This window comes from Dendrobates tinctorius, unplaced genomic scaffold (assembly GCF_039654945.1).
Source record: "Dendrobates tinctorius isolate UK_male_01 unplaced genomic scaffold, ASM3965494v1 ptg000073l, whole genome shotgun sequence".
Taxonomy (NCBI): Eukaryota; Metazoa; Chordata; class Amphibia; order Anura; family Dendrobatidae; genus Dendrobates; species Dendrobates tinctorius.
In genome coordinates this window covers 26,296,618-26,322,966 of record NW_027361741.1, presented here as the reverse complement: position 1 = coordinate 26,322,966, position 26,349 = coordinate 26,296,618, and the positions used below count along the sequence as shown (strand labels likewise).

At 44.2% G+C, this 26,349-nt stretch overlaps 1 protein-coding gene across 2 annotated transcripts in view; it reads left to right on the top strand.

Annotated features, from left to right (window-relative positions):
* TTC28 (tetratricopeptide repeat domain 28) overlaps window positions 1–26,349 on the top strand; it is a 616,338-nt gene that overhangs the window by 511,281 nt on the left and 78,708 nt on the right. For both annotated transcript variants that reach the window (XM_073582693.1, XM_073582692.1), the window contains exon 13: window positions 16,939–17,080. In XM_073582693.1, coding sequence (XP_073438794.1) covers window positions 16,939–17,080 — 142 coding nt within the window. The remainder of the gene's footprint in view (window positions 1–16,938; window positions 17,081–26,349) is intronic.

Sequence of the window (26,349 nt, the reverse complement as noted above, 5' to 3'; positions counted from 1 at the left end):
GGGATGCAGAAAAAATGCATGAAAAAAAAATGCAGATGCGTTTTTAAGAGCAAAATCAAAGCCCACGTCACTGCTCGTTTCGGATTGGTGATCGGTATTTGTCTTGCAGTCTTCCAGCACTGACAAGGCCTCATGTGTTCATGACATGCATTGTGCCCCATGTAAACTTGAGACCTAGTCAGCGCTGAAAAAGCAAAGATAGATCACTAAATGGAAGGGAGCAAAGGACAAAATTGTGAGGGGTGGGTATAGGACAGGTGAGTATATAATATTATACTATTTGTTCACCCCTTTCTGGCCATCTATTTAGATTACTTTTGGGTCTGGTGAGCATAGTACTTTGCAATCAGAGAACTTTTATTTCGGGCTGACAGTACTCGGATCGAATGGAGTCTACTTGTCAACTGGAGCAAATCTGCCCGAAACTAACTTCGAGAGGTTTGCTTCTTTAGTAGTTAGTAAGCAAGCGGTCAGCGACATGCTATGTTTAGGCAAAATGTTCTGATTTTGTATCACGCTGGTTATGCATACATTATATTAATAGAATCCATTCATAACAAAGTGTCATCAATGTAATTCATAGTTGGAATGCGGAAAGGCTAGTACAGGAATGCTTGCAACTTGTAGCGGGCAGGAGGAAAACACATAATTATGGATGAATATGAAAAGCCTCAGTCGCTTTCTGGAAATTAAAGACATCAGACAATTATGGCACAATAATGCACCCAACTTGTCAGATGCAACAGCAGGCAAACCGACAAAATCAGGCAAGAGGCCAAAAGTTGCTACAGCAGCATTCCATAGTGTATTGGCACACACCGGTACAAGGCGCATAATGCCGGATACTGCATCTCGGCACTTCTCCGCATTCACAGACCTAAGAGAAGTCATAAAAGGCAAAACTGCTGTGCCATCTATATGCAGCATGCTCTGTGCCAGTGCTAAGAAAGCCACATGTGCTTCTCCTCTTACCCCAGCCAGTGGATGAGCCAGGCGGAGAGGAGGCGATGATTTATATCGGCCTTATGTGTATGCAGTAATAAAAGCACATCCTTGCGGAGGCAAACTGATAAATGCAGGAATACAATGATGTGATCATCTCTTTTAAAATGAAACAATCTCTACTGATTAGACGGATCAGCTCTGCTGTAATAGATGGCTCCGATGTAATTATTTAATGGCCAATATTCGGCTGAGCAGTGCCATCTTCTGGAAGATAACATGATTTAGGACGCTTTCAGCAGCACACAGTAATTACGGCAATTTATGATAAACCTTTAATCTGCCTCCTTTGACTCGTGGAATTAGAGCGGTTATATATTTATATAGCGCTTCTAAACTTGATTACACTGATGGGATATTATCCCAGTGGTTCTACACATGCATTTTACAGCACATCAAATCCTGCTTGTCAGACATCAAAAAAGTACTTGGGATGTGAGCAATATATGAACCATTTCCTATAACGGCGCCAAGTTTATTTCTAGTGCTCTCCTAGCACGCTTGCTTCATTTTAATCATGTAGCCTTCAGCACAGAGGTCAATGTCATGTCAGATGCCTGTAATGGTATAGTAGGGACAATTTACTGATGTGATATATTAAGCAAAAAATATTGGTTTATTTCATTTCTGCATCACCATTTTCATGACTAGTTTTTGCTAAAGCAAAACTTTTTTTTTATACATTTTTACTATTTGGGGCAAATATTTGTTGTTTGTTTTATTGTAGCACTTAGGTAAAATAATTTAGAATGGGAATCTATGGATTTTATTAGTATATTAGAGATAATTATAGATTTTTTTAAATTTCAATAGCCTAGTTCCCATCAATGATATCATCTTTTTGAAGAAAAAAAATTAGTGTTTATTTCTGGACTAATTATTGCAGCAGGTTAAACTTATTGCACATTTTATTAGACAGATGTTGGTGCTTTGGTTTTGCGGCTAACAATTCATTCTAAATGGATGGTGTGCTAATGCTACTGTTTTTAAACTTTTTAAGTCACATTTCATAAATATGGCTAAATAATAATGCACATTTTACAAGGGCAAATCCAACCCATTAAACAACCGCCAATCAACTATATGAAAGCCGATAGGTGGTCCTTTACTGGCCTGTTTAGACAGTCTTAGGCCTCTTTCACACTTCAGTTTTTTGCATCAGTTATAATCCGCCAAAAAGGCGGACAAGCGGATCCGTTCTCAACTGATGTGAACAGATGGCACAGGATCCGTTTTCAGACGGATCCTGAAAATGAAGAAATTTAAAGGAATCGCTGGCCGGGAAGGAGAGAGAGAGAGAGAGAGAATTTTTGTTTTTGTCCGGCACCCAGAAAGAAATTCGGGTTAAATCAGTGTTTGCAGGATCCGCCAGAGAAAAAAACGTTACAATCTCCGTTTTGAAATTTTTGAGGATGGTGACGGACAGCAACTTTTGGCGGATCCTCACAAAAAACGGATGCAACGGACAGCAATCCGTCACAATCCGCCATTAATGCAAGTCAATGGGAAAAAAACGGATCCTCAAAAAAAATTTGAGGATCCGTTTTTTTTCAAAACCTGGCGGATTGTGACTGATTGTAAAAAACGGAAGTGTGAAAGAGGCCTTACAAATGATGGTTAAAACGATGGTTCTGTGCTTTGTGCCTATAGAATATCATTAGTTTCCAGCACATCCTCTCTTACACAGGACAAAGCGCTGCCAGTAATAAACATTATTTATCTGGCAAATGATTGCACCCAACTAACAATGGTTTGGTTAATTTGTTGGGTTATTGCTGGCCTGCATACAGTGCCTTGAAAATGTATTCATACCTGGTGAACTTTAAATGTATTTGTGGGGGATTTGATGTGATATACCAACATAAAGTATCAAGTATTTGTGAAGTTCAAAAGAAATAGCTAAATGCTATGTGTGGCGAAAAACTTAACACTGCACATCACCCTGAAAACACCATCCCCACCATCAAACGTGGTGGAGGTGGCAGCATCAGGCTGTGGGTATGATTTTCTTCACCAGGGACAAGGAAGCAGGTCAGAGTTGAAGGGAAGATGGATGGAACTAAATACAGGGTAATCCTGAATAGGAACTTGTTAGAAGCTGCAAAAGACTTAAGGTCCTACCAGCAGGACAACGACCCTAAACATACTGCCAGAGCTACAAACAATTTATTTAAATCAAAGCATATTCATGTGTGTGAATGGCCCAGTCAAGGTCTGGCCTAAACCCCATTGAGAATCTGTGGCAATACTTGAAAATTGTGGTTCACAGATCATCACCATACAATCTCAATGAGCAAGAGCTAGTTTGCAAATAAGAATGGGCAACATTTTTTGCCTCTAGATGTGCAAAGCTGGTAGAGACATACTCCAAAAGACTTGCAGCACTAATTTCAGCAAAAAGGTGGTACTACAAAGTTTTGCGTCAGGGGGGCTGAATACAAATGCACATCACAATTTTCATATTTATGTTTTTTAAATATTTAGAAAACATAATTTTCTTTACTATTCAAAAGTACTTGTTACTTTGTGTTAGTATAGCACATAAGATCCCAATAAAATTTATTTACATTTGGATTTGCAGAGTGAAAAAATTTGGAGGAGTTCAAGGCACTGTAGACAGCCTGATAGTTTGATAGTTGGGAACAATGGGGCATACAGTGAAGGAAATAAGTATTTGATCCCTTGCTGATTTTGTAAGTTTGCCCACTGACAAAGACTTGAACAGTCTATAATTTTAAGGGTAGGTTAATTTTAACATTGAGAGATAGAATATCAAAATTAAAATCCAGAAAATCACATTGTATAAATTATATACATTTATTTGCATTTTGCAGTGAAAGATAAGTATTTGATTCCCAACCAACCATTAAGAGTTCTAGCTGCTACATACCAGTTAGACGCTCCTAATCAACTTGTTACCTGCATTAACGACAGCTGTCTTACATAATCACCTTTATAAAAGACTCCTGTCCACAGACTCAATTAATCAGTCAGACTCTAACCTCTACAACATGGGCAAGACCAAAGAGCTTTGTAAGGATGCAAGACCAAAGAGCTTTATAAGGATGTCAGGGACAATATCATAGACCTGCACAAATCTGGAATGGGCTGCAAAACCATAATTAAGATGCTGGGTGATAATGAGACAACTGTTGGGGCACTAGTAAGAAAATGGAAAAAATACAAAATGACTATCAATGACATCGATCTGGGGCACTATGTAAAATCTCACCTCGTGGGGTATCCTTGATCATGAGGAAAGTGAGAGATCAGCCTAAAACTGCACAGGGGAAACTTGTTAATGATCTCAAGGCAGCTGGGACCAAAGTCACCAAGAAAACCTTTGGTAACACATTACGCCATAAAGGTTTAAAATCCTGCAGTTCCCGCAAGGTCCCCCTGCTCAAGAAGGCACATATGCAGGCCTGTCTGAAGTTTGTCAGTGAACACCTGGATGATTCTGTGAGTGACTGAAAGAAGGTGCTTTAGTCAGATGAAACAAAAATTGAGCTCTTTGGCATTAACTCAACTCGCCGTGTTTGAAAGAAGAGAAATGCTGCCTATGACCCAAAGAACACCGTTCCCACTGTCAAGCATGGCAGTGGAAACATTATGTTTTGGGGGTGTTTCTCTGCTAAGGGTACAGGACTACTTCACTGCATAAATGGGAGAATGGATGGAGCCATGTACCCTAAAATCCTGAGTGACAACCTCCTCGTGGTTGGGTCTTCCAGCAAGACAATGACCCAAAACATACAGCCAAGACAACAAAGCAGTGGCTAAAAAAGAAGCACATTAAGGTCATGCAATAGTCTAGCCATGTACCCTAAAATCCTAAGTGACAACCTCCTTCCCTCTGCCAAGACATTAAAAATGGGTCGTGGTTGGGTCTTCCAGCAAGACAATGACCCAAAACATACAGCCAAGACAACAAAGGAGTGGCTAAAAAAGAAGCACATTAAGGTCATGCAATAGTCTAGCCATTTTCAGACCTTAAACCCATAGAAAACTTATTGAAGGAGTAGAAGCTCTGAGTTGTCAAGCGACCGCCTCAAAATCTTAATGATTTAGAGATGATCTGCAAAGAGGAGTGGACCAAAATTCCTCCTGACATGTGCACAGAACTTATCATCAACTACAAAAAAGTCTGATTGCTGTGCTTGCCAACAAGGGGTTTGCCACCAAGTATTAAGTCTTGTTTGCCAGAGGGATCAAATACTTATTTCTCACTGCAAAATGCAAATTTATATAATTTATACAATGTGATTTTCTGGATTTTATTTTTGATATTCTATCTCTCAATGTTAATATTAACCTACTCTTAAAATTATAGACTGTTCATGTCTTTGTCAGTGGGCAAACTTACAAAATCAGCAAGGCATCAAATAATTATTTCCTTCACTGTAACTCTGACCATAGCCACACCTAATTGGCTAACATGAATTATGAATTAATTCTATTTGCTATATTTTACTTTAAAGCATCCCTCCATACTGGGACTGAAGAGTCATTCTAGTAAGGCGCCCTCTGTTTACCTTCCACTGCCTCCTCTGAAATCAGCATGCCTTCCCTCCTGCTTTGAAGGTGGCTAGGCAGTGTCATAGTGAGGGCAACAACCACAACTTTGCTACCTTTCTTATCCCACATAACAGGAAGGGCAGAGAAGGCATGGTTTAGATTTATCACTGCACTCCCCATCCCATTGCAGTGGCCATCGTTGAAGCAGGAGAAACAGATGGCCGTTTCTGAGCAGTGGATGACAACAGGACTCAAACAGAGGTCACCAGGTAGGGTGATTATACATACATGTGAAATATATTCACTTTTCAGTCTCAGGGTGGAGGGTCTTTTAAAACGCTGAGACATTTTAAAACAGGTTAAAAATTAGTTGTAAAAGTGGTGAATAGTCATGGAGGTGGCTCTTCTTTGGATGACCTGTCTTGATTAACAGTTGTTTATCAATTTGTTAATAGGACCAGACTTGTCAATAAACATTTCAGAGTGAAACAGTATACAGGTTTCCAGCGGAAGTGAGGCTATCCATAAGCTTTAGATTATTGCTATATTGCTGTTTTTTGGCATGAACTACCCACAATAATAATATTACATACAATTTTTATAACAGTGCCTGCCACCTACTATGTATCATAGAGAAAAATTTTAATCCATGTGACATCTCCGAAGAAGGGACATATCACCCTCACATTGAACATATGGGATTACTTATAGCTGGGGAAGAGAAAAACTAATTATAACTGGGGAAGTGTGAGGGAGCTAACACTTCAACCTCCATTGAAGTTAGGACCTCCTGCAGTGAACAAGTAATGAAAACAGGAGATTTGCCCTGGGAAAAAGACATCAAGGCTGAATATCATTTTTTAGAAGCGGAGAGGTATAGGAGCTTCCTCTACTCAAAGGATTTTTCTTAGACCTTTTGGAGACAGTTGTCAGTGATGAATTTTGGGCTTTGCATCAATCTATTATTTATGGGAGATATATTTTAAGAATCTCAGCAATGGGACGAATATAACGCATTCACTCACATCACCGTAAGTATGGCAGAACTCCTCCAACTTATTGGTTAAATGGATGGTGCTATCCATACTATGTTTCATCTCTATACAGTAGATAGGTAAAAATCGCTGTAAGAAACATGAAGACAATAGCTACCACTTGGGACCTCCAGGTGTGAAGAATGAAGATATACTGTAAGTAGGAGATCTCATAAAATTCTAACGTACCTAGCACCTCCCACAACCTGCCCCTACATGAGTTTACCCTGGGGAGGTATATGGGTGTAACCTTAACCTAGTAAAAAATAGGATTTGAGTTTGGTTGTTTGTCAGTCCTGGAAGGTACAGCTTGCTGTGGGTACTGTCAGGTTTCCTAAAGAGTACCTCCCTCTACTAAGACCTGAAACATTTCCGTGACATCAGGTTTAGTACTTTTCTTATGTTATCCCTTTTATTGCATGTAATTATATATAACGTATTGTATACGTAAATGCACATGTAGTAACCCTTAATCTGTCCATAATGGCACAATACTAACAGTTATGTGTCATGTTATTTGGCAAATTGTGGATTGTTACTTGATAAGAAGCAATACAATTACATGAATATAGCACCAGAACCAATATCACAACAATTATATGGTCATTAGAACCACCATCAGTACATGCATACATAACCAGAACCACCATTATTGCATGACTGCATCATCAGTCCAACCATCAGTACAGGAATGCAGCACTAGAACCTCTATCAGAACCTCTATCAGTACCTCTATCAGTACATTAATACATCACCAGAACCACAATCAGTACAAGAATACCTTAACAAAATCTTCATTAGTACATTGTCAAGCCTATTACTCCTATCAATTATAATATTAGGTAAGCCCCATATACAGTTGTATCACATGAACCTACAACTCCTAGTATGTCTTTAACAATGGTAAGGAGATCCTTGGAGTTGTTTTTAACAGCCATCATCAGACTGCAGACCATACAGGAAACACCATACTTATGATGATAATAATAATAATAATAATAATAATTTTTATTTCTATAGCGCCAACATATTCCACAGCACTTTATATTTTAGGAGGAACTTGTACAGACAAAAGACATTACAGCATAACAATAAACACATAGATCAAAACAGATAACAAGAGGAATGAGGGCCCTGCTCGCAAGCTTACTGTCTATGAGGAAAAAGGGGAGACACAAAAGGTGGATGGTAACAATTGCTTTCGTAGTTCGGACCAGCCATAGTGTAAGAATCAGGTGTTCATGTAATGCTGTATGAACCAATTATCAGCCTAAGTATGTAACAGTACAGACACAGAGGGCTATTAAATGAATAAAGCATGTGAGAAGATGATATGAGGAACCTGGTTATGGTAAAAATTTTGAATGGGCCACACAGGGATAGTTATATTAATGTGTTGAGGCGGTAGGCCAGTCTGAAGAAATGAGTTTTTAGGGCACGCTTAAACTGTGGGGATTGGGGATTAATCGTATTAGCCTGGGTAGTGCAGTCCAAAGAATTGGCGCAGCACGTGAAAAGTCTTGGAGACGGGAGTGGGAGGTTCTGATTATTGAGGATGTTAACCTTAGGTCATTAGCAGAACGGAGGGCACTGATGAGCCATAGTCAGTATCACAAATAAAGATTTACACCAAGGTACCTTATAGGTGTTATCTGATTGTAGTTGGTCTCTTTCTTCTCCATCTTATCAAGACGCCATGTAGACTTTTTACATTCACAGCTCGTGTCAACAGACTTCCATCTTCATCAATTTTCTTCAGCACATCCTTACATGGTATCCTTAAAAATAATTCATTTATAATGCGCCTGAATAAAAATGTCTGCCCTGTACTGTACTCCTAAATAAATTACTACCCCACACTGTGCTTACTTCACAAAATAAGACCCCCTCACTGTCTCTTATTGTATATGGCCTCCACATTGTCCTCTCCTATAAAATATTGCCTGCACATATCCCATTTATGAATTATATCTACCAAACTGTTCCCCTTATAGCTTATAAGGAGGACAGTATGCCAGTTCTAGTTCATAACAGTCACACTTTTCACCTTATTAGCTATAGCTGCCACCATGTCTGCTCTTATTAGCTATGCAAAACGGAGAAAAGAGGAGATGATACAGCTTCCAAACTTGCAAAATTTTATTGGATTAAAAAATAATCATGACAATTCATCATGTGACTGACCATATGTGTTCTAATTGGTTGATGGTTATTTAAATTACTTTGTATTCAGCATATGAATAGCTTTGTTAAAGAATACAATGGATGTTCGAAAAGCGTAGCTCTGTCTACACTCATGATGGAATCCCTTTTTTAATCTAATAAAGTTTAGCAAGTTTGGAAGCTGAATCATCTTCTCTTTTCTCTTTTACAAGTGGTCCTTTGCAGTTCTGGGCTTCCTAGGACTCCTAGCTGAGGTGAGCTGGTTTACCTTTAGTCTCATTAGCTATAACAGCCAAACTATCTGCCCTTATTATCTATAACCTCCACAATAACCACCCTTTTTAACTATAACCACCACACTGTTCTCCATTATTATGGCCACACTGTCCACACTTATTAGATAAAACTGCACTGTCCACCCTTATGAGCTATTATCGCCACAATATCTTCTCTGATTAGCTATCACCGCCACACTGTCCCTAAATAAATGTGCCCCCTGCGATTCCCCCCTTCCATATAGGGCTCCCTCCTTAAATTGTCCCCTCACGCTTTGTTACCACATCCTGTTCTGTTACTATACGGTGTCCCCTTCTCACACTTCCCCTCTCTGCATATTTTCCCACATACTGTGCTCTCACACTATCCCCCTATGCTGCTGCTTCTCTCTACACTAGCCCCTCTCTATACTGTTCCCCACACTGCCTAGTTTCTATAAAGTACCTACTCACACTTTTTCTCTCCATACTGTCCCCTCACACTATTTCCCCAATCATAAAAGACCTGGGTTTCTTTAGCTCCATTGCAGTGCTTACCTTATTTCCATCTTCTCTGGTGCAAGAGTGACATCCGCAGCATGATCAAGTAACCTCATCACATTCCGGTACATCCCGATGACCCTCGAAGTGCCATAGGTCAGAGCTTCAATTGTACTCGCATTTGAAAGATGCGAGTACAACTAAGGAGGGAGCTGTTATTATACATGATTTCCGAGCTGGCTGTTAGATTAATAGTCGACTCGGAAAACAGATGAATCCCCAACACCTTTGAGACACCTTAGGGACAACAGCGCCCCCTTGCTGGCTGCGTCAAGGACAAATGCCCGTCATGCCCCGCCCCCCCTCTGGTTTTGCCACTGCTTTAATGGCCCTTCTTTGCATATATTTCACTATATTCCATTGTTAACATTTTCCCAAGTTTATAACTGACCAATAACATTGAATGATCAGGTATTTTGGAAGCCTTTTTAATACATCATTGCTCATTTATCATTTTTGTTTACACTTGAGAAGTAGAAAATAAACTCTGCATCTTCTTGGTTTGTGCAGGAAAATCAATAGCTGTTTCAGAAAAGTATACTTGACTATAGAGACAAAGAAGATGCTGTATCAGCATCAGGGAGGAAAGAGAAGCAATAAAACCTCCTCTCAAGATAAAAGAAACCATTACTTATCCTGTAGCACATTTTATTGAGATAAGAAAGAGAATAGACCTTTTCCTCACTTATGGAGAGAGAGCCATACAGTCATAATACCTTGCTAAATGTTTTTCTATAAAAGTATTCTTCATTTGCCATTATTTTACACAATGCTATTTATCTGCAGATCCATCATATATAGTAGTTAAAACACAGAAGCCTTCATATTAATATTTGCTGTTAAGTTAATGGATACAGAAGTGGCCCGGTACAATTGGGCAGAAACTGTTGTTTCGATTGGTGACCAACTGAGATATACAGGAAATCTGTCACATCAGCAGTCTTCCCCATGATTGTGGAGCCCACTGAAACAGACTAAGGGACCTTTTTAAATGCTTAGGAAGCCTTTGCAGGTGTTTTTTAATTATTCTAATTTACTGAGATAATGACTTTTGGGTTTTCATTGGCTGTAAGCCAGAATCATCAACATTAACAGAAATAAACACTTGAAATTGATCACTCTAGAACTGAAATAAATTAACTTTTTCATGATATTCTAATTTTGTGAGAAGCACCTGTATTTGTAATCATTCTAAACCCTTGCCATTCTTTTGGATTTTTTCAGCCTATGATCAGCACTGACTGCATTGTCAGCAGAAAAAAATGCATTATTGGACGATGCATGTGTTTGGGGCTATTCACAAATGATTGTTTGTTCGATTAATGAGCAATTGATTGTTAGCCCATATTCATCTAATGTGTATCAGGGCTTTGGATAGACTTAAAGTTGTCCACTCCTCAGACAACCTCTTCTCAATTCCTATGTTTCTCCCTTGTAAAATAATAACACTTAGGCCAGGGTCAGACTTGCGAGTACAATGTGAGAAACTTGTGCGAGTCTCTCGCATCAATACCCGGCACTACCGCCGGCACTCAGGACCGGAGTGTGCAGCTGCATAGAGATACATGCAGCCGCACACTCCGGTCCGAGTGCCGGCGGCAGTGCTGGGTATTGATGTGAGAGACTTGCGCGAGTTTCTCGTGTTGTACTCGCAAGTCTGACCCTGGCCTTACACTCACATCACTGTTTCAATGGTGTCAGCAATGTCTCTCCCAGGGATTGTGTGACATTGTTATGTCATACGATCCCTGCAACCAATCAGCGGCCCCCTTTACTATACCCACCTTCAGACAAACCACATACATCTGGTGGAAGTGAGAGCTTCAAATGTATGTGATTTCTATAAAGGCTGGGAGAAAGAAGCCATTGCTGATTGGCCGCAGGGTTCGGGTCGCTTAACATGACAATGTCACATGATCCTCTGGGAGAGCCAATGCCAACACTGCTGGAATGGTGCCGGCACCAGAGGTGAGTTTATGTCGTTAAACAAGGAGTTGAGACTGGAGTAGTGGAGAACCCCTTTAAGGTGCCATACACATTAGTGCATAATCAGATGTACCTGCTAATTTCTGTGGGACCAGTCCAGAATTATATGTGAATTTCAATTACTCATCTGATAAGCTGCTACCAAGGTGTCTGGCAGTAGCGTAATCCCTTCTCCCCATTCAAAATTTGTGCACTCTTGTCTGCCTTGAGCATGCATGTGTATGGCGGGAACCTGTGATGGCTGCAGTAGAGGGCGGAAGTAAGTGATGGCTGCAGTAGATGGCGGAAGTAATGATGGCTGGAGTTGATAGCATCTTTATGGTTTGTTATAGTATATCAGTGTAGCTTAAAGCTAAAATTCTGGACAGCAGACAGTTTGGTGCTGTTGTGTTTAGCACACAGGTTGGCCAATGCAAGCTGCCAAGCTCTTGGATGTGATTAGGATTTTGATATTTATGAAAATTCTGAAGCATATTCCTGGAGTCAGGGTCTGTCTCACTGCTTTATGCTGCCCTCAGATAGGCCAGCATAGACTTGGTGACAGATTCAGCATGTAAACGTTAACCCCTTTCAGACACAAGATGTATTGTGGGTTTATGAAGTGGGCTTAGTTTGGTATCATTGTAATTATTCTAACCTAAAGTATCATGTTTCCAGGTCATTTTTGTGCAAACTGAGTGCCATAAAATCAAAACTCTAAAAACAATAACAGAATTGTGATTGTCACCATTTCACCCCACTTTGAATATTTGAACATTTTTCGGTATGATATATGATAAATGGTGTTACTCAAAAACTACAACTCATCCCATATAAAACAACTTATATTTTATGATTACTGCTATGGAAACGTAAAAAATAAAAATTTATGGCTACTGGGAAAAGAAGGAAAAAGTAAGGCCGGGGTCACACTACCGTACAATACTGGCGAGTGCTATGCAAGAAAACATTGCTTAGCACTTGGCCCAGTGTTAATCTATGGTGCAGCTCACATCAACATATTTTTTCTCAGGGGTATTTGACGTGCGTGTAAAATCGCAGCATGCTGCGATTGGCACCGAGACTCGGCTGAGACTCATCAATGCAAGCCTATGGGTGCAAGAAAAACTCAGACGCTACATGGACCATCCGTCTAGCTTGCAACAAATACGCACACATTTTCCTCAATTCAGCCCATTGAGCAATTTAATTCAATTGGGAAAATCAGTGAGAAATGTAAAGCCATACATATGCCATACACATAGATGCGAGAAAAATCGCATCATCACATTGCAAGCGCATTACACACGGATGACCATACGGAAAACACTTGTGCGACTCTCGGCAGGGAGATTCGGACTAATTTTCCATACGTTTAGTGTGCCGCCGGCCTATTGGACAAAGACTGGCTCCAAAGGGAAGAGGTTAATAAGAAGAATTGTCTGTTCACTGACCGCAAGTAGATGAAGAGCTGAAAAGGTATAAAGTCTTAAAGAGTTGTACTCTATTCACTTAAGATTATTATTTATTTATATAGCACCATTGATTCCATGGTGCTGTACATGAGAAGGGGTTACATACAAATGACAGATATCACTTAGGGGTACTCCACACTAAGCGAGATCGCTGATGCATCACCGATTTTGTGACGCAACAGCGACCTCGCCAGTGATCTCGGTACTTGTGACACTTAGCAGCGATCAGGCCCCTGCTACGATGGCGCTGATCGTGCTCGAATGTCCTGAGACATTTTTTGATCGCTGGTGTCCCGCTGGCCAGCATGCATCGCTCTGTTTGAAACCAATGAGCGACCTTGTTAGCAACTCAGAAATCATGGACGCATGCGGGAGTCGTCAGAATCGCTGCTGTGTGACACTAAGCAACGCACCAGCGATCCCGTCGAGATCGTTGCTGCGTCGTTGGGTAAATTTGACTGTTTGACAGCTTACTCTTGACCATTTAGCGACGCACCAGCGATCCTTACCAGGTTGTATCGTTGTCGGGATTGCGGGTGCGTCGCTTAGTGTAATGTACCCTTACAGTAAGCAAACTAACAATCACAGACTGATGCAGGGGGAGATGACCCTGCCCTTGCGGGCTTACATTCTACAGGATGGTGGGGAAGGAGACAGTAGGTTGGTGAGGCGGTAACTCCGGTAGTGGTGAGGAGGCAGCGGGGTCATTGCAGGCTGTAAGCTTTCCTGAAGCAGTGGGTTTCCAGGTTCCGTTTGAAGGATCCGAATGTGGTTGATAGTCGGACATGTTGGGCCACAGAATTCCAGAGGATCGGGGATATTCGTGAGAGTCTTGGAGGCGATTAGGTGAGGAGTGAATAAGTGTGGAGGAGAGAAGGAGGTTGTGTGGAGTTTCATTGCGATTCCAGATACTGAAGAGTTTCTTAGGTTTTAAGGTCTCGTTCTGCTTCTTCGCAGACACCATTTTCCTGAAAAAGCCACTTTTGGATTTCTTGCTATCCGTCACTCTATCTGACCACTTGGACCCCCAGCGATACCAAGGATGAGCCTCTGGAGCCCAGTCTTGAATAGAGTGGTGTGAATGCACAACCTCAGTCTATGTGACTACTTGAAATACCCATGCGCTGTACTAGGCAGTCCCATAGGTAAAGATGGGAGGATCTATTCGCAGGACTCCGGTTCCACTGGCCAGGTCCGTATTCTGTGACTGCTGGAGAGGAGGCTCTTCTTTTGATTAGCCAGATCAAACAACTTCTGGTTCTTCTGATTTTGGAGGCCTCAGACGATATGACTGTGCATCTATACCGCGGGTGTCATCGCTGGTGGTGAGCCCATGGACGGCCGGGGCACAGACACTGCCCCCAACATCTCAGTTCTGGAGTCACATTGGAACATACTATAAATTGTCCCATACTTTCTGCAATCATTTCTAACATAGATAACTAACAAGATAATATTAATCCGACTTCTCAGAAATTGTGCACAAATTGCAGGGAAAAAAAATACAAAAAAGAAATGGAACATACTGCAATTAATACAAACCTAGAATGATAACAAATAACCACTTGTTCTTTAGGAAATTCACAGCATTTTCAACCTTACAAGTCTCATAATACCTTAAAAATATTATCCACGTTCAGTTTGCCATTAGCTGTTAAATAAAATGTTAAGTTATAATTTACACTGACTTTGCCCCAAAGGTAATGGCTTCATATTGCAGGCGATATTTCAATAATGAACTTTTCAAAGTGCAAAGATAGAAAAACATGCATGTATTATTCTTCATTTTACCGCGGATCTGTCCTGTCCTCTTCAGATTGTCATAGCAACCCACATTAGCGGAGTCTTCCTGCAAAAATTACCATCAACCGTGCAGGAGAACTCCGATAAGAGACTCATAATGGTCATAATTGAAACCTCCCATAAAAATATTCACGCTTACATTGAGTGAAATTAAAAATGGAGCGGATTGTTAGTCTTACGTGCCGAGTGATATTTAGGGGTAATTATTTTATAATGTATTTGTTATTTTGTACTGCATTCATAAACCGCAGCCACCCATCCACTCATTACACCGGTGTGCAGTCATTGCTGAAAAATGAAGTGCTATTTCATCTGCTTCAGAGGACGCTGGGAGACAAAAGATAAGCTAGAGAGAATGGAGTGAAGCCTTACAGAGGATCTGTCACTAAATTTCATTATACAAAATCCCTCCATTAGTAAATAAATGTCTAACACCTGATGAGGCTGGTGTACTTACTTTGAAAATCTATGTTAGTGCTGAGTCTGATAAAGGTTGGTAAAGACTGGAAAGACTTTGGAAACTTACCAACTCTTCCAAGATGATCCCTTTTTCTGGGATCCTCTTCCACATGTTGGAATAGTTAGCTAGTATGACTTAGAGCTAGCATGGCAGCGCGGTGCTGCTCTGATTCCAAGCTGCGTATTATCTGTTGCCTGCCATACAGGGTCTGTGGCATGTCACTAGTATACAGCTATTCTTTCCTAAAAGCGGTAATAATAAGGGAGAATACTTCTGAATATGGGACAAGGCTCCCCAACCCGCTGCTCGGGAGTCCCCCACATGTGGCTCGCATCCCCCTCATGCAAGTGAGTGCCTGTAGTAGCATACATTGGGGCATTATTACTTAAGGTGGCACTGAAGGGACATTATTACTTTTTAAGGGGCACACAAGACATTATTAACTTCAAAGAAGGCACTTTTTAAAAAAGTACTCTTGGAATTACTACTTTATATGGGGACACTTGGCATTATTATTTTATAAAGGGGCACTAAGGGTCCACATATTTTATAACGGGGTATAGGCCATTATCACTTCATCAGACAGCACTCGGGACATTATTACTTTATAAATGGGGATTTTAGTAAGTATTATCATTTTATAAGGAGAAAGTGGGGGAATTATACATTTCAAAGAGACACACGGGGGCTTCTGCAATTTATGTTCATGTACTGTGATTACGTTTCAGAGTTGAATGTGACTCTCAAGATAAGAAAGGTTGGGGGATCCCGGATATAGGGCATATAAGATGAGCCATGGTTTTTATTCATCTGGAACTGAAAAGAAAAAAGTCTTGTTACAAATATTTTCTCAAATAGATTTTATTGGTTTTATAATAAAAGGAAATAGAGAAAGGATTCAGAAATAATTGGGATAACTCAAAGGGGTCCATAATATTTGTTATATTTAGAACATTAAAGATATTATACATAAAGCCAAGTATTAATTAAGAATAAAGGAGTTTAGTGGCTGGCAAAATTATTCACTCCCCCCTTCCTGTTGCGAGAGTTCCGCAAGAGTTAGATTTTAATCCATTGGCGTGGACTGGTTCAAACTTTTTTTTAATAGCATTGCTTATAATTTTAATGGATCTCCAACAAAGTGTTAATCCGCACAGCTGGGAAGCTCATTCATTGCACAAATAGCTGTGTAAGCTGGTGCTGCAAATATGCGTACTATGAGAAGTGCTCCATAAACCGGGGTGCCACTCCAAAGCAATTAGTCACAGCGGCTACACCAAAAAAGAAAACGGATGGCACTCACCGGTTAAAATCTTCTTTATTCCAATACTTTAAAACATCGGCATAGGGAGGATGGGAGCGGGAGTGGAAATGACGACAGACGTTTTGCGCTGCAGTAGCACTTCTACTGGTCTCTGTGAGTGCCATCCGTTTTCTTTTTTGGTGTAGCCGCTGTTATAATTTTAATGGTCCTTGATTGATTTATGTTTGACCCCTTATATATATGTAAAAAAAATTAAAAAAAAATCTTTCTGCACAAGAAAATTAAGGTCGATAACGTTTTTCCAGCACTGATCATCATTGCTAAATTTGCTGAATAGTCCAGCAAAAATGTGCATATAATATATATCTTTAGTAATAAAATATTACACTCATGAACTTTGATTAATGAGACATTTACCTTTTTTTTTCTACATTTTTAGAAGCTGCCAAAGTATGACCAGCCTGTTCAGCAACACAGCGTCACCCGTGAAAGAAAATACCTCTTCGCTCCCCCGGAAGCAGGCCTGCAGTAAGCCACCTCTCCGAGCCCTCTATGATTTGCTTCTGGCACCCATGGAAGGGGTAAGGATATGACCTTGATAGATGTTTATTGTCCTTTTTTAAGAGACTGTTAGGGCAATATGATTGATTAATGACATTACTTATAAGATGACTACTTATGGCCAACAAGGCTCAGGAGGCTAGTTCTATTTATATATTTTATACTATGTTTATGTACCTTAGTAATAGAAACTAAAGTGTATAGCTCTGCTGCTGTTTCCTATTATTTATAGCATAACAATGTAATTTAGAGCATTATACACAACATGTAATCACTCACCTGTCACTGTGGGTCTCTAGTCTTCACTAAAATGCATGGTATAATGCCAGACATCGGATATATACAGAGGGAAATATCCCGAACTGGGAGGAAACCAGAAGTAACCAAGTAACAAGGAACATACAAACTTCATGCAGATGATGCCTCTCATTGATGTTAAAGGGGTTGTCCACCACTCGGATAACCCCTTATCAATCACCATCGTTCCCCCATGTAAAATACTCACAGATATTCATACCTCTGTTGCGGGCGCCTGCTCTCCCGGGGCTTGCATGACGTTATGTCATATGAGCCCTGCAGCCTTTTCAGGCAAATTCCGCCTAAAAAGTGGTAAAATAACGCCAATAAGAATTAACTTATGCACAGTAATATCATAATGACTTGCTGTGCATATGTTCCAATTTTGTAACTTTTTTTTAACCGCTTGAGGCTTTGAAAGCTGTGAAGCTGCTAAAAGAAGTGACCAGTTGTGACATCGGCGGCCGTACCCACCGATGCCCCTTTAGCGGCGGTGCCCGCCGCAGCTTCCTCTCACCTGCCTCCCCCTGCTCGCGCGTCCTTCCGCGCTGCTTGCCGCTCTGCTGCGGGTAACCGCGCCGGCCTTAGGCCGCGCGCGCGCGTTCCTCCGGCCTCTGTTGGCAGGGGGCGTCGCTAGGGGAGGGTCTGTAGGGCGCACTTCCGGTCTCCGCATATATCAGGCGCCCGCTCCATTCTGAGGGCGCCTGATGATTGTTTGTGACTCGCAGCACCCATCCGCCTTACCTTTTTCAGTGTTCCCTGCCTATCCTTGTTGCTCCGTTGTCTGCCCTGTTCCTGGTCCTTGTCCGTCAGCCTGTCTCCTTCCGTGGTCCTCCCTGTACCTTTCCTGTAGTCTTCCTGCCATCACCTTCTGCCTTCCTCCCCGCTACTCCTGCTCTGTCTGCCAGTCCTCCGAGTCGTCCCTGCTGGCTCCGGCTGTCGCGGTTCCGCCCCCTGTGGTCCTGCCCCTAACGATCCCTGTACAGGGGTCGGTCTTCACCAGGTACGCTCGGCCCAGTGGCTCCGGATCCGCGATCCAGGGGGTCCACTCTTGGACGTATTGCCAGAGGCGTCACAGTATCATCAGGCCATGGATCCCGCCGGTGCCGCAGCCGCCACACAAAAGGAATTACTTTTCCTTCGTGAAAATCAGAGCCGGATAATGTCCTTTATGAAGTCTATGGACACCCGGTTGTCCGCCCTGCAGACCTCTGACCCCGGACACGCTCCCCTCTTAGTCAGCCTTCAGCAGGAGCTCGCGCAGCAGCGCGACGCCCAATCCCACATCTTGGGTTACATGGCATCCGTGGATGACCGATTACAGGCCCTGCAATCCTCTGCTGCCGCTGCAACTTCCTCCCCGGATGTAGCCTCTACCCCGGCTCCCCGTCTGGGCAAACCCCCCAGGTACAGTGGAGATCCCAAGTTATGCCGGGGCTTTTTAAATCAATGCAGGCTACATTTTGAGCTTGCCCCCCTTCAGTACCCCACTGACCGCGCCAAGGTGGCGTTCGTTGTGTCCCATCTCGAGGGTGAGGCCCTGTCCTGGGTGAACCCCTTATGGGAGAGAGATGACCCCGTCGTGTTAAGCATACAGACCTTCTTAGAAACCTTTCGCAAGGTATTCGATGAACCGGGTCGCTTAGCGTCCTCCACTGAGGCCCTTTTTAACCTCCGCCAGGGTTCCCTCACAGTGGGGCAATATGCCATCCGCTTCCGGACCCTCTCTTCTGAGTTGGGGTGGAACAATGAGGCCCTTGTAGGAGCCTTTTGGAGAGGCCTCTCCAGTAAGATCAAGGATGAGCTTGCCGGGCGTGACACCCCCACCACTCTGGAGGACCTTATTTCGCTAGCCACTCGCATAGACCTCCGCTTTCAGGAGCGCGCTCGAGAGGCAGTCGGAGAGAGGAGGTCCTTTAGGCTGTATCAGGCTCCTGTCCCCCGTTTCCCGGTATCTCCCGTTAGCACCGCTCCTGAGCCTATGCAGGTCGATCGTGTCAGGCTGTCCGAGCAACGCCGCAGGGAGAGGATGACCAAGGGTCTCTGCCTGTACTGTGGGGGTGCCAACCATTTTGTGCGTACTTGTCCGGAGAAGCCAGAGAGATCGGGAAATGCCTCCACCTAGGTCAGGTAAGAGAGGACCCCCTAGGTGATCAAAATTCCTCTCTTCCCCTTACCCTTTCTGCTTTGCTAATTACAGGTCGGGGGCGTGGATCTGTGGAGGCGTATGTGGACTCGGGTGCTGCCGGTAATTTCATCCGCCAGGAGGAGGTTGACAAACTCCAGATTCCGGTGTTGGTATTGAAGAACCCTCGCGCTATTTCCTCCGTTGACGGTAAACCTTTACCCGGACTCATCACCATGGTTACCGCCGAAGTAGACCTTCAAATCGGAGCTCTCCACCTCGAGAAGATTGCCTTCTATGTCTTGCCACAACTAGCCCATGCTGTTCTCCTAGGGCTTCCCTGGCTCAGACGGCACGAGCCTGTGATTGACTGGCGCTCTGGGGAAGTTCTCCGTTGGGGGCACTCCTGCCAGGAGCACTGCCTACGGGCTCTCACGCGTCCCCGTCCATGCTTGAAGCCTGCCGACCTCCCGGGTCTACCCGCACCCTATCACACGTTTGCCGACGTGTTTAGCAAGAAGGAGGCGGATTCCTTACCCCCTCATCGCTCCTATGACTGCCCTATCGACCTAGTTCCTGGTGCCACTCCTCCCAGAGGGAGAACTTATCCTTTGTCCCCAGCAGAGACCTCGGCTATGTCGGAATATATACAGGAAAATCTGGCCAAGGGGTTCATCCGGAAGTCCTCGTCCCCTGCGGGCGCAGGCTTCTTCTTCGTCCGGAAGAAAGATGGGTCCCTGCGACCTTGTATTGATTACCGGGGCCTGAACAACATCACGGTTAAAAACCGGTACCCGCTCCCGCTGATTCCTGAACTCTTCGACCGGCTGAGGGGGGCCAGAATCTTCACGAAGTTGGATCTGCGGGGAGCTTACAACTTAGTCCGAATCCGAGCGGGGGACGAGTGGAAGACGGCCTTCAATACCCGGGACGGCCATTATGAATACTTGGTCATGCCGTTCGGTCTCTGCAATGCTCCAGCGGTGTTTCAGGAATTCGTAAATGAGGTGTTCCGAGACCTACTCTATTCCTGCGTGGTGGTGTATTTGGACGATATCCTCGTTTTCTCGACCGACCTCTCCTCCCATCGGAGAAGTGTACGCATGGTCCTGCAGCGCCTTCGAGAAAATCGTCTTTACGCCAAGATCGAGAAGTGCCTTTTTGAGCAAACAGCCTTACCCTTCTTGGGGTATATCATCACGGAGTCCGGTCTTAGGATGGATCCGGAGAAGCTGTCCGCGGTACTCCAGTGGCCTCGTCCAGTTGGCATAAAGGCCATCCAGCGTTTCCTCGGCTTCGCTAATTATTACCGGCAGTTTGTACCCCACTTCTCTACAGTCACCAAGCCCATTACGATCCTGACCCGTAAGGGGACGAAGCCTAACGTCTGGCCTTCTGAAGCCGAGGACGCCTTTCTGACCCTGAAACGCTCGTTTGCTTCTGCTCCGATCTTACACCGTCCAGTGGCTAGTAGGCCCTTCATCCTGGAAGTTGACGCCTCCTCCACTGGAGCTGGGGCAGTTCTCTCCCAACAGGCTCCATCTGGACGTCTTGTCCCCTGCGGGTTCTTCTCCAAATCCTTTTCTCCCGCGGAGTGCAACTACTCCATTGGGGACCGGGAATTATTGGCCATTAAGATGGCGCTGGAGGAATGGCGATATCTGCTCGAGGGGGCAGTGCACCCCTTTACTATCTTCACGGACCACAAAAACCTGGCCTACCTGCAATCTGCCCAGAGACTCAACTCCAGACAAGCCAGGTGGGCTCTGTATTTTTCCCGTTTTGAGTTTAAGCTCCATTTCCGGCCCGGCAGTAAGAACATCAAAGCTGACGCGCTTTCCAGGTCTTTGCAGCCACCAGAGAAGGAGGAGGACCCATCTTATATCATCGAGCCGGCTAAAGTTATCTCCGTGGCCCCCGTGAGGTTCTCTAACCCTCCGCCTGGCAAGACCTTCGTTCCTCCAAACAAACGTCTGGAAGTACTGCGCTGGGGTCATTCTTCCAAGGTTGCTGGGCACGTTGGGATTAAGAAGACTCTTTTGCTTCTGTCCCGGTATTACTGGTGGTCCTCTCTCCACCAGGATGCAAAGGACTTTGTAGCCTCCTGCAGGACTTGTGCTCAGAACAAGATTCCAAGGACTCTGCCCTCCGGCCTCCTTCATCCGTTGCCTGTGCCAGAGGCTCCTTGGCAGCAAATCGCCATGGACTTCGTGACTGATCTGCCCCGCTCTGCAGGATGCACTACCATCTTGGTCGTCGCTGACCGCTTTTCCAAAATGGCCCATTTTATTCCCCTGGTCGGACTGCCATCTGCTCCAAAGTTGGCCGAGATCTTTATCCACCACGTGTTCCGGCTACATGGTCTCCCTCTGCGAATCGTGACCGATCGTGGGGTCCAGTTTACTTCCCGATTCTGGAGGGCCCTCTGTCGGCTCCTGGGCACGTCTCTCGACTTCTCCTCAGCGTATCATCCTCAAACCAACGGCCAAGTGGAACGGATTAACCAAATTCTGACCACCTACCTACGCCACTTTTCTAACGCCCATCAAGATAATTGGGTCTCTCTTCTACCTTGGGCGGAATTCGCTCATAATAATCATTCCAGCGAATCAACGTCCAAGACACCGTTCTTTGTGGTAACTGGGCTAAATCCTGGGGTTCCATTGCCTTTTTCCGCATCATCCGGAGTTCCTGCAGCAGACACTCTCGCCAAGGAGTTTTCACAAATTTGGAAGGAGACCAGAGAGGCGCTCGAGCTGGCCAACGTCCGAATTAAGAGACACGCGGACAAAAGACGAAGGGATCTACCCCCGTACCAGCCCGGGGACAAAGTCTGGCTTTCTACCAAACATATCCGCCTGAAGGCCCCTGCTTACAAATTAAGTCCTCGGTACATCGGGCCTTTTGAAATACTTGGGCGCATTAACAAGGTAGCCTACAAATTGAGGTTGCCGGCGTCACTCCGGGTCCCTAACGCCTTCCATATCTCGCTCCTCAAACCTGTGGTCTTGAATCGGTTCCAACCAACCTCCATGTCTTCTCCCTCGCCCATTTGTTCTAACAATGTCTTTGAAGTAAAGGACATCCTGGCTATGAAAAGGGTCAAGGGTAAAACTCTTTTTCTTATCGACTGGAAGGGTTTTGGCCCAGAGGAGAGGTCCTGGGAGCCCCGAGAAAATGTCGATGCCCCCCTTATCATGAAAAGATTTCTGACCAGCCTCAGAAGGAGAGGGCATATGGGAGGGGGTACTGTGACATCGGCGGCCGTACCCGCCGATGCCCCTTTAGCGGCGGTGCCCGCCGCAGCTTCCTCTCACCTGCCTCCCCCTGCTCGCGCGTCCTTCCGCGCTGCTTGCCGCTCTGCTGCGGGTAACCGCGCCGGCCTTAGGCCGCGCGCGCGCGTTCCTCCGGCCTCTGTTGGCAGGGGGCGTCGCTAGGGGAGGGTCTGTAGGGCGCACTTCCGGTCTCCGCATATATCAGGCGCCCGCTCCATTCTGAGGGCGCCTGATGATTGTTTGTGACTCGCAGCACCCATCCGCCTTACCTTTTTCAGTGTTCCCTGCCTATCCTTGTTGCTCCGTTGTCTGCCCTGTTCCTGGTCCTTGTCCGTCAGCCTGTCTCCTTCCGTGGTCCTCCCTGTACCTTTCCTGTAGTCTTCCTGCCATCACCTTCTGCCTTCCTCCCCGCTACTCCTGCTCTGTCTGCCAGTCCTCCGAGTCGTCCCTGCTGGCTCCGGCTGTCGCGGTTCCGCCCCCTGTGGTCCTGCCCCTAACGATCCCTGTACAGGGGTCGGTCTTCACCAGGTACGCTCGGCCCAGGGGCTCCGGATCCGCGATCCAGGGGGTCCACTCTTGGACGTATTGCCAGAGGCGTCACACCAGTCTATTGTTTAGGTGCCACTATGTTATATGTAAGATTTTTTTTTAAAAGACACAGGCATTAAAGCCACTGCAAAAACAATATAAAAGACAGCAGAAGATGCTTCAGGAAAAATATTGCTGGCGTTTTCCTGAAGCATCTACTATTTCAAAATCACACCACCTGCGTCTAATATATGTCATCTGCACATTCCCTAAATGCAGCAACTGAAAATCAGAGATTAATAAGAACAAATATTAAACATGTATCACACACCATCTTTCAATCACACACAGCTCCCGACACTTTAACCACCTAAATGCTGCGATCCCCATGCTATGCAAGCGATCAGCTTGCAAAAAATAATAGTCATAGTGGGACAAAGTAAAAAAAAAATTTTGAAATAATTGTACAGATATTTTTAAAAACATTTAAAAAAAAAATCAAAAGATATTGTACCAGTAAATAAATATTCGTATGGAAAAAAAACCCCAAAAAGAACGTTTGGTATTGCCGCATTCGGAAGGACTCAACCTATAAAACTTCCCCATTAATTAATCCCTTTAGTGAACACCATAAAAAAAACAAGAAACAATGCTTTATCATCATACCGCCCCTCCCCCCAAAAAGTGGAATAAAACGCGATCAAAAAGAAGGATATACCGCATTTTTCAGATTATACGACGCATCGGACCATAAGATTCATCCCAAGTTTTAAAAATTAATGCATCAAATGGGGGTCCGAATTACAGTCCTGAATTCAGCTCACCCTGGAGGGATCAGCAGCGCTGGTGGAGCAGAGTCACAGGGGATGTTTGGTGGTCCAGTGATGATATGACCCTGACTGGTTCGGTGGTGCAGGGGCTCTGCTGACATTTTGAGAAAGCCTGGAGCCCCCGAACTTTTATCGCCCGGATGCTGTAGCCTCCAGGAAAATGGCCGCCGGAGGCGGCACATGCACAGATTGAGATCTCGGCAACAAGATCTCGGGAGATGAGATCTCGTTGCTAAGATCTCATTCTGTGCATGCGCCGCCTCGGGCGGCCATTTTCCCGGAGGCCACAGCTTCAAGGCAATGGAAGTGCGGGGGGCTCCTGGCTTTCAGAAAATGTCGCCGGAAACCTCGCACCTCCGAGCACCACTGAACCTGCTGCATCGGGACGGGAGTAAGATCGTCACCCTGCAGCGTTGGACCACAGGAAGAATCGCCCGATTCCTGCTGCCACCTCGCTAATTGTAAGTGGGGTATATTTCGACTATAAGACGCACCCCCGTTTTCTCCCAAATTTTTTTGAGAAAAAAGTGCGTGTTATAGTCTGAAAAATACGGTAAATAAACATGGTACCGCTGAAACGTCATCTTGTCCAACAAAAGACAAGCCCCAATACAGCGTCATCAGTGGAAAAATAAAAAGTTATAGCTCTCAGAATAAAACGATGCAAAAATAATTATTTTTTCTATAAAATAGCTTTTATTGTGTAAAAGCACCAAAAAAAAGATGTAAATGAGGTATCACTGTAAACGTACTGACCCAAAGAATAAAACTGCCTTATCAATGTTACCACACGCGGAATCGCACAAAACAACCCCCCCCCGCCAAAAAAAAATCCTGAATTGCTGTTTTTTGTACAATCTGTCTTCGAAAAATCAGAATAGAAAGCAATCAAAAAATGTCATATCTTTGAAAATGGTACAAATAAAAACGTCAGCTCGTCCTGAAAAAAACAAGCCCTCACATGATTATTATAATAATTATGCCAAAATATGGAAAAATTATAGCTCTTAAAATATGGTGGTAGTTTTTGCAGTAAAACGCATCTTTTAGTGTGTGACAGCACCCAAACATAAAAACTCCATATAAATCTTGCATCGCTGTAATCGCACCAACCTGAAGAATAAAGTCGCCTAATCTCTTGTACCACATGAGGAACAGCGTAAAAAATAAATAAAACCTATTCTTCACCTGTTGATTTTTTAATTCTGCCGCCCAAAGATCGCAGTAAGGCCGGGATCACACATGCGAGAAGCTCGGATGAGTCTCGCATCTTAATACCCAGCAATGCCGCCGGCACTCGGGAGCGGAACGTGCAGCTGCATGTATTTCTATGCAGCCATACGCTCCGATCTGAGTGCCGGCGGCAGTGCCGGGTATTAAGATACGAGACTCGTCCGAGTTTCTCGCATGTGTGATCCTCGCCTAAGGCTCAGCGCACTTTTACCCTGCGCTCTGCGCTGAGCACTTACACCGGGCTTTCCGTGTAAATCTCTGAAATATGTGATTCAGATTCCCAATAATGAGGCAGATGGAGGCACTGTGGATGTCGTCTGACCCGTGATCCGGCGGTGTCCGTCTTTTTAGGATTGCATAAAAGTGCCATCGACCACAGTTTTGTGCACTTCTGAAAAAGACACCACTGAACAGAGGCCACATGAAGTCCGGAGTAACTCTGCTGCCTGATTATACTGAATGGATCCCTCAGGGGTTTCATCTGAATCATTTCACTCAGAGATTTAGATGGAAACCCCAAAGTAAGTGCTCAGCGTAGAGCGCCGGATAAATGTGATCCCAAACGTTATGTAAAATGTTCCCAATAAAAGCTTCAACTCAATCCACAGAAAAAGCAAGTCCCCACTCAGCTCTTTCATCTGTTAACGCATATATAGGAGGCTTCCACATTACTGGTAGTAGTACAAAGGCTCTGGAAAAGCAAAATGGCTCCTCACCCGCCAAAAAAAATTCATCAAATTTTCACCTCCCAAATCCAAATGCCTCCTCCCTTATGAGCCCCACAGAATACCTAAACCACATATAGCGTCCACATGTATGGCATTTCTGAAGCGATGAGAGCCCACCTAACTTACGGGTACATGTTTCCAGAAGCACATTGTAACGGTCAGGGGATGGACAAAGTCCGAGAGTGGACCCTCTGGGTCGCGGATCTGGAGCCCCTGGGTCGAGCGCGCCAGGTGATGACCGACCCCTATACAGGGATCGTTAGGGGCAACACC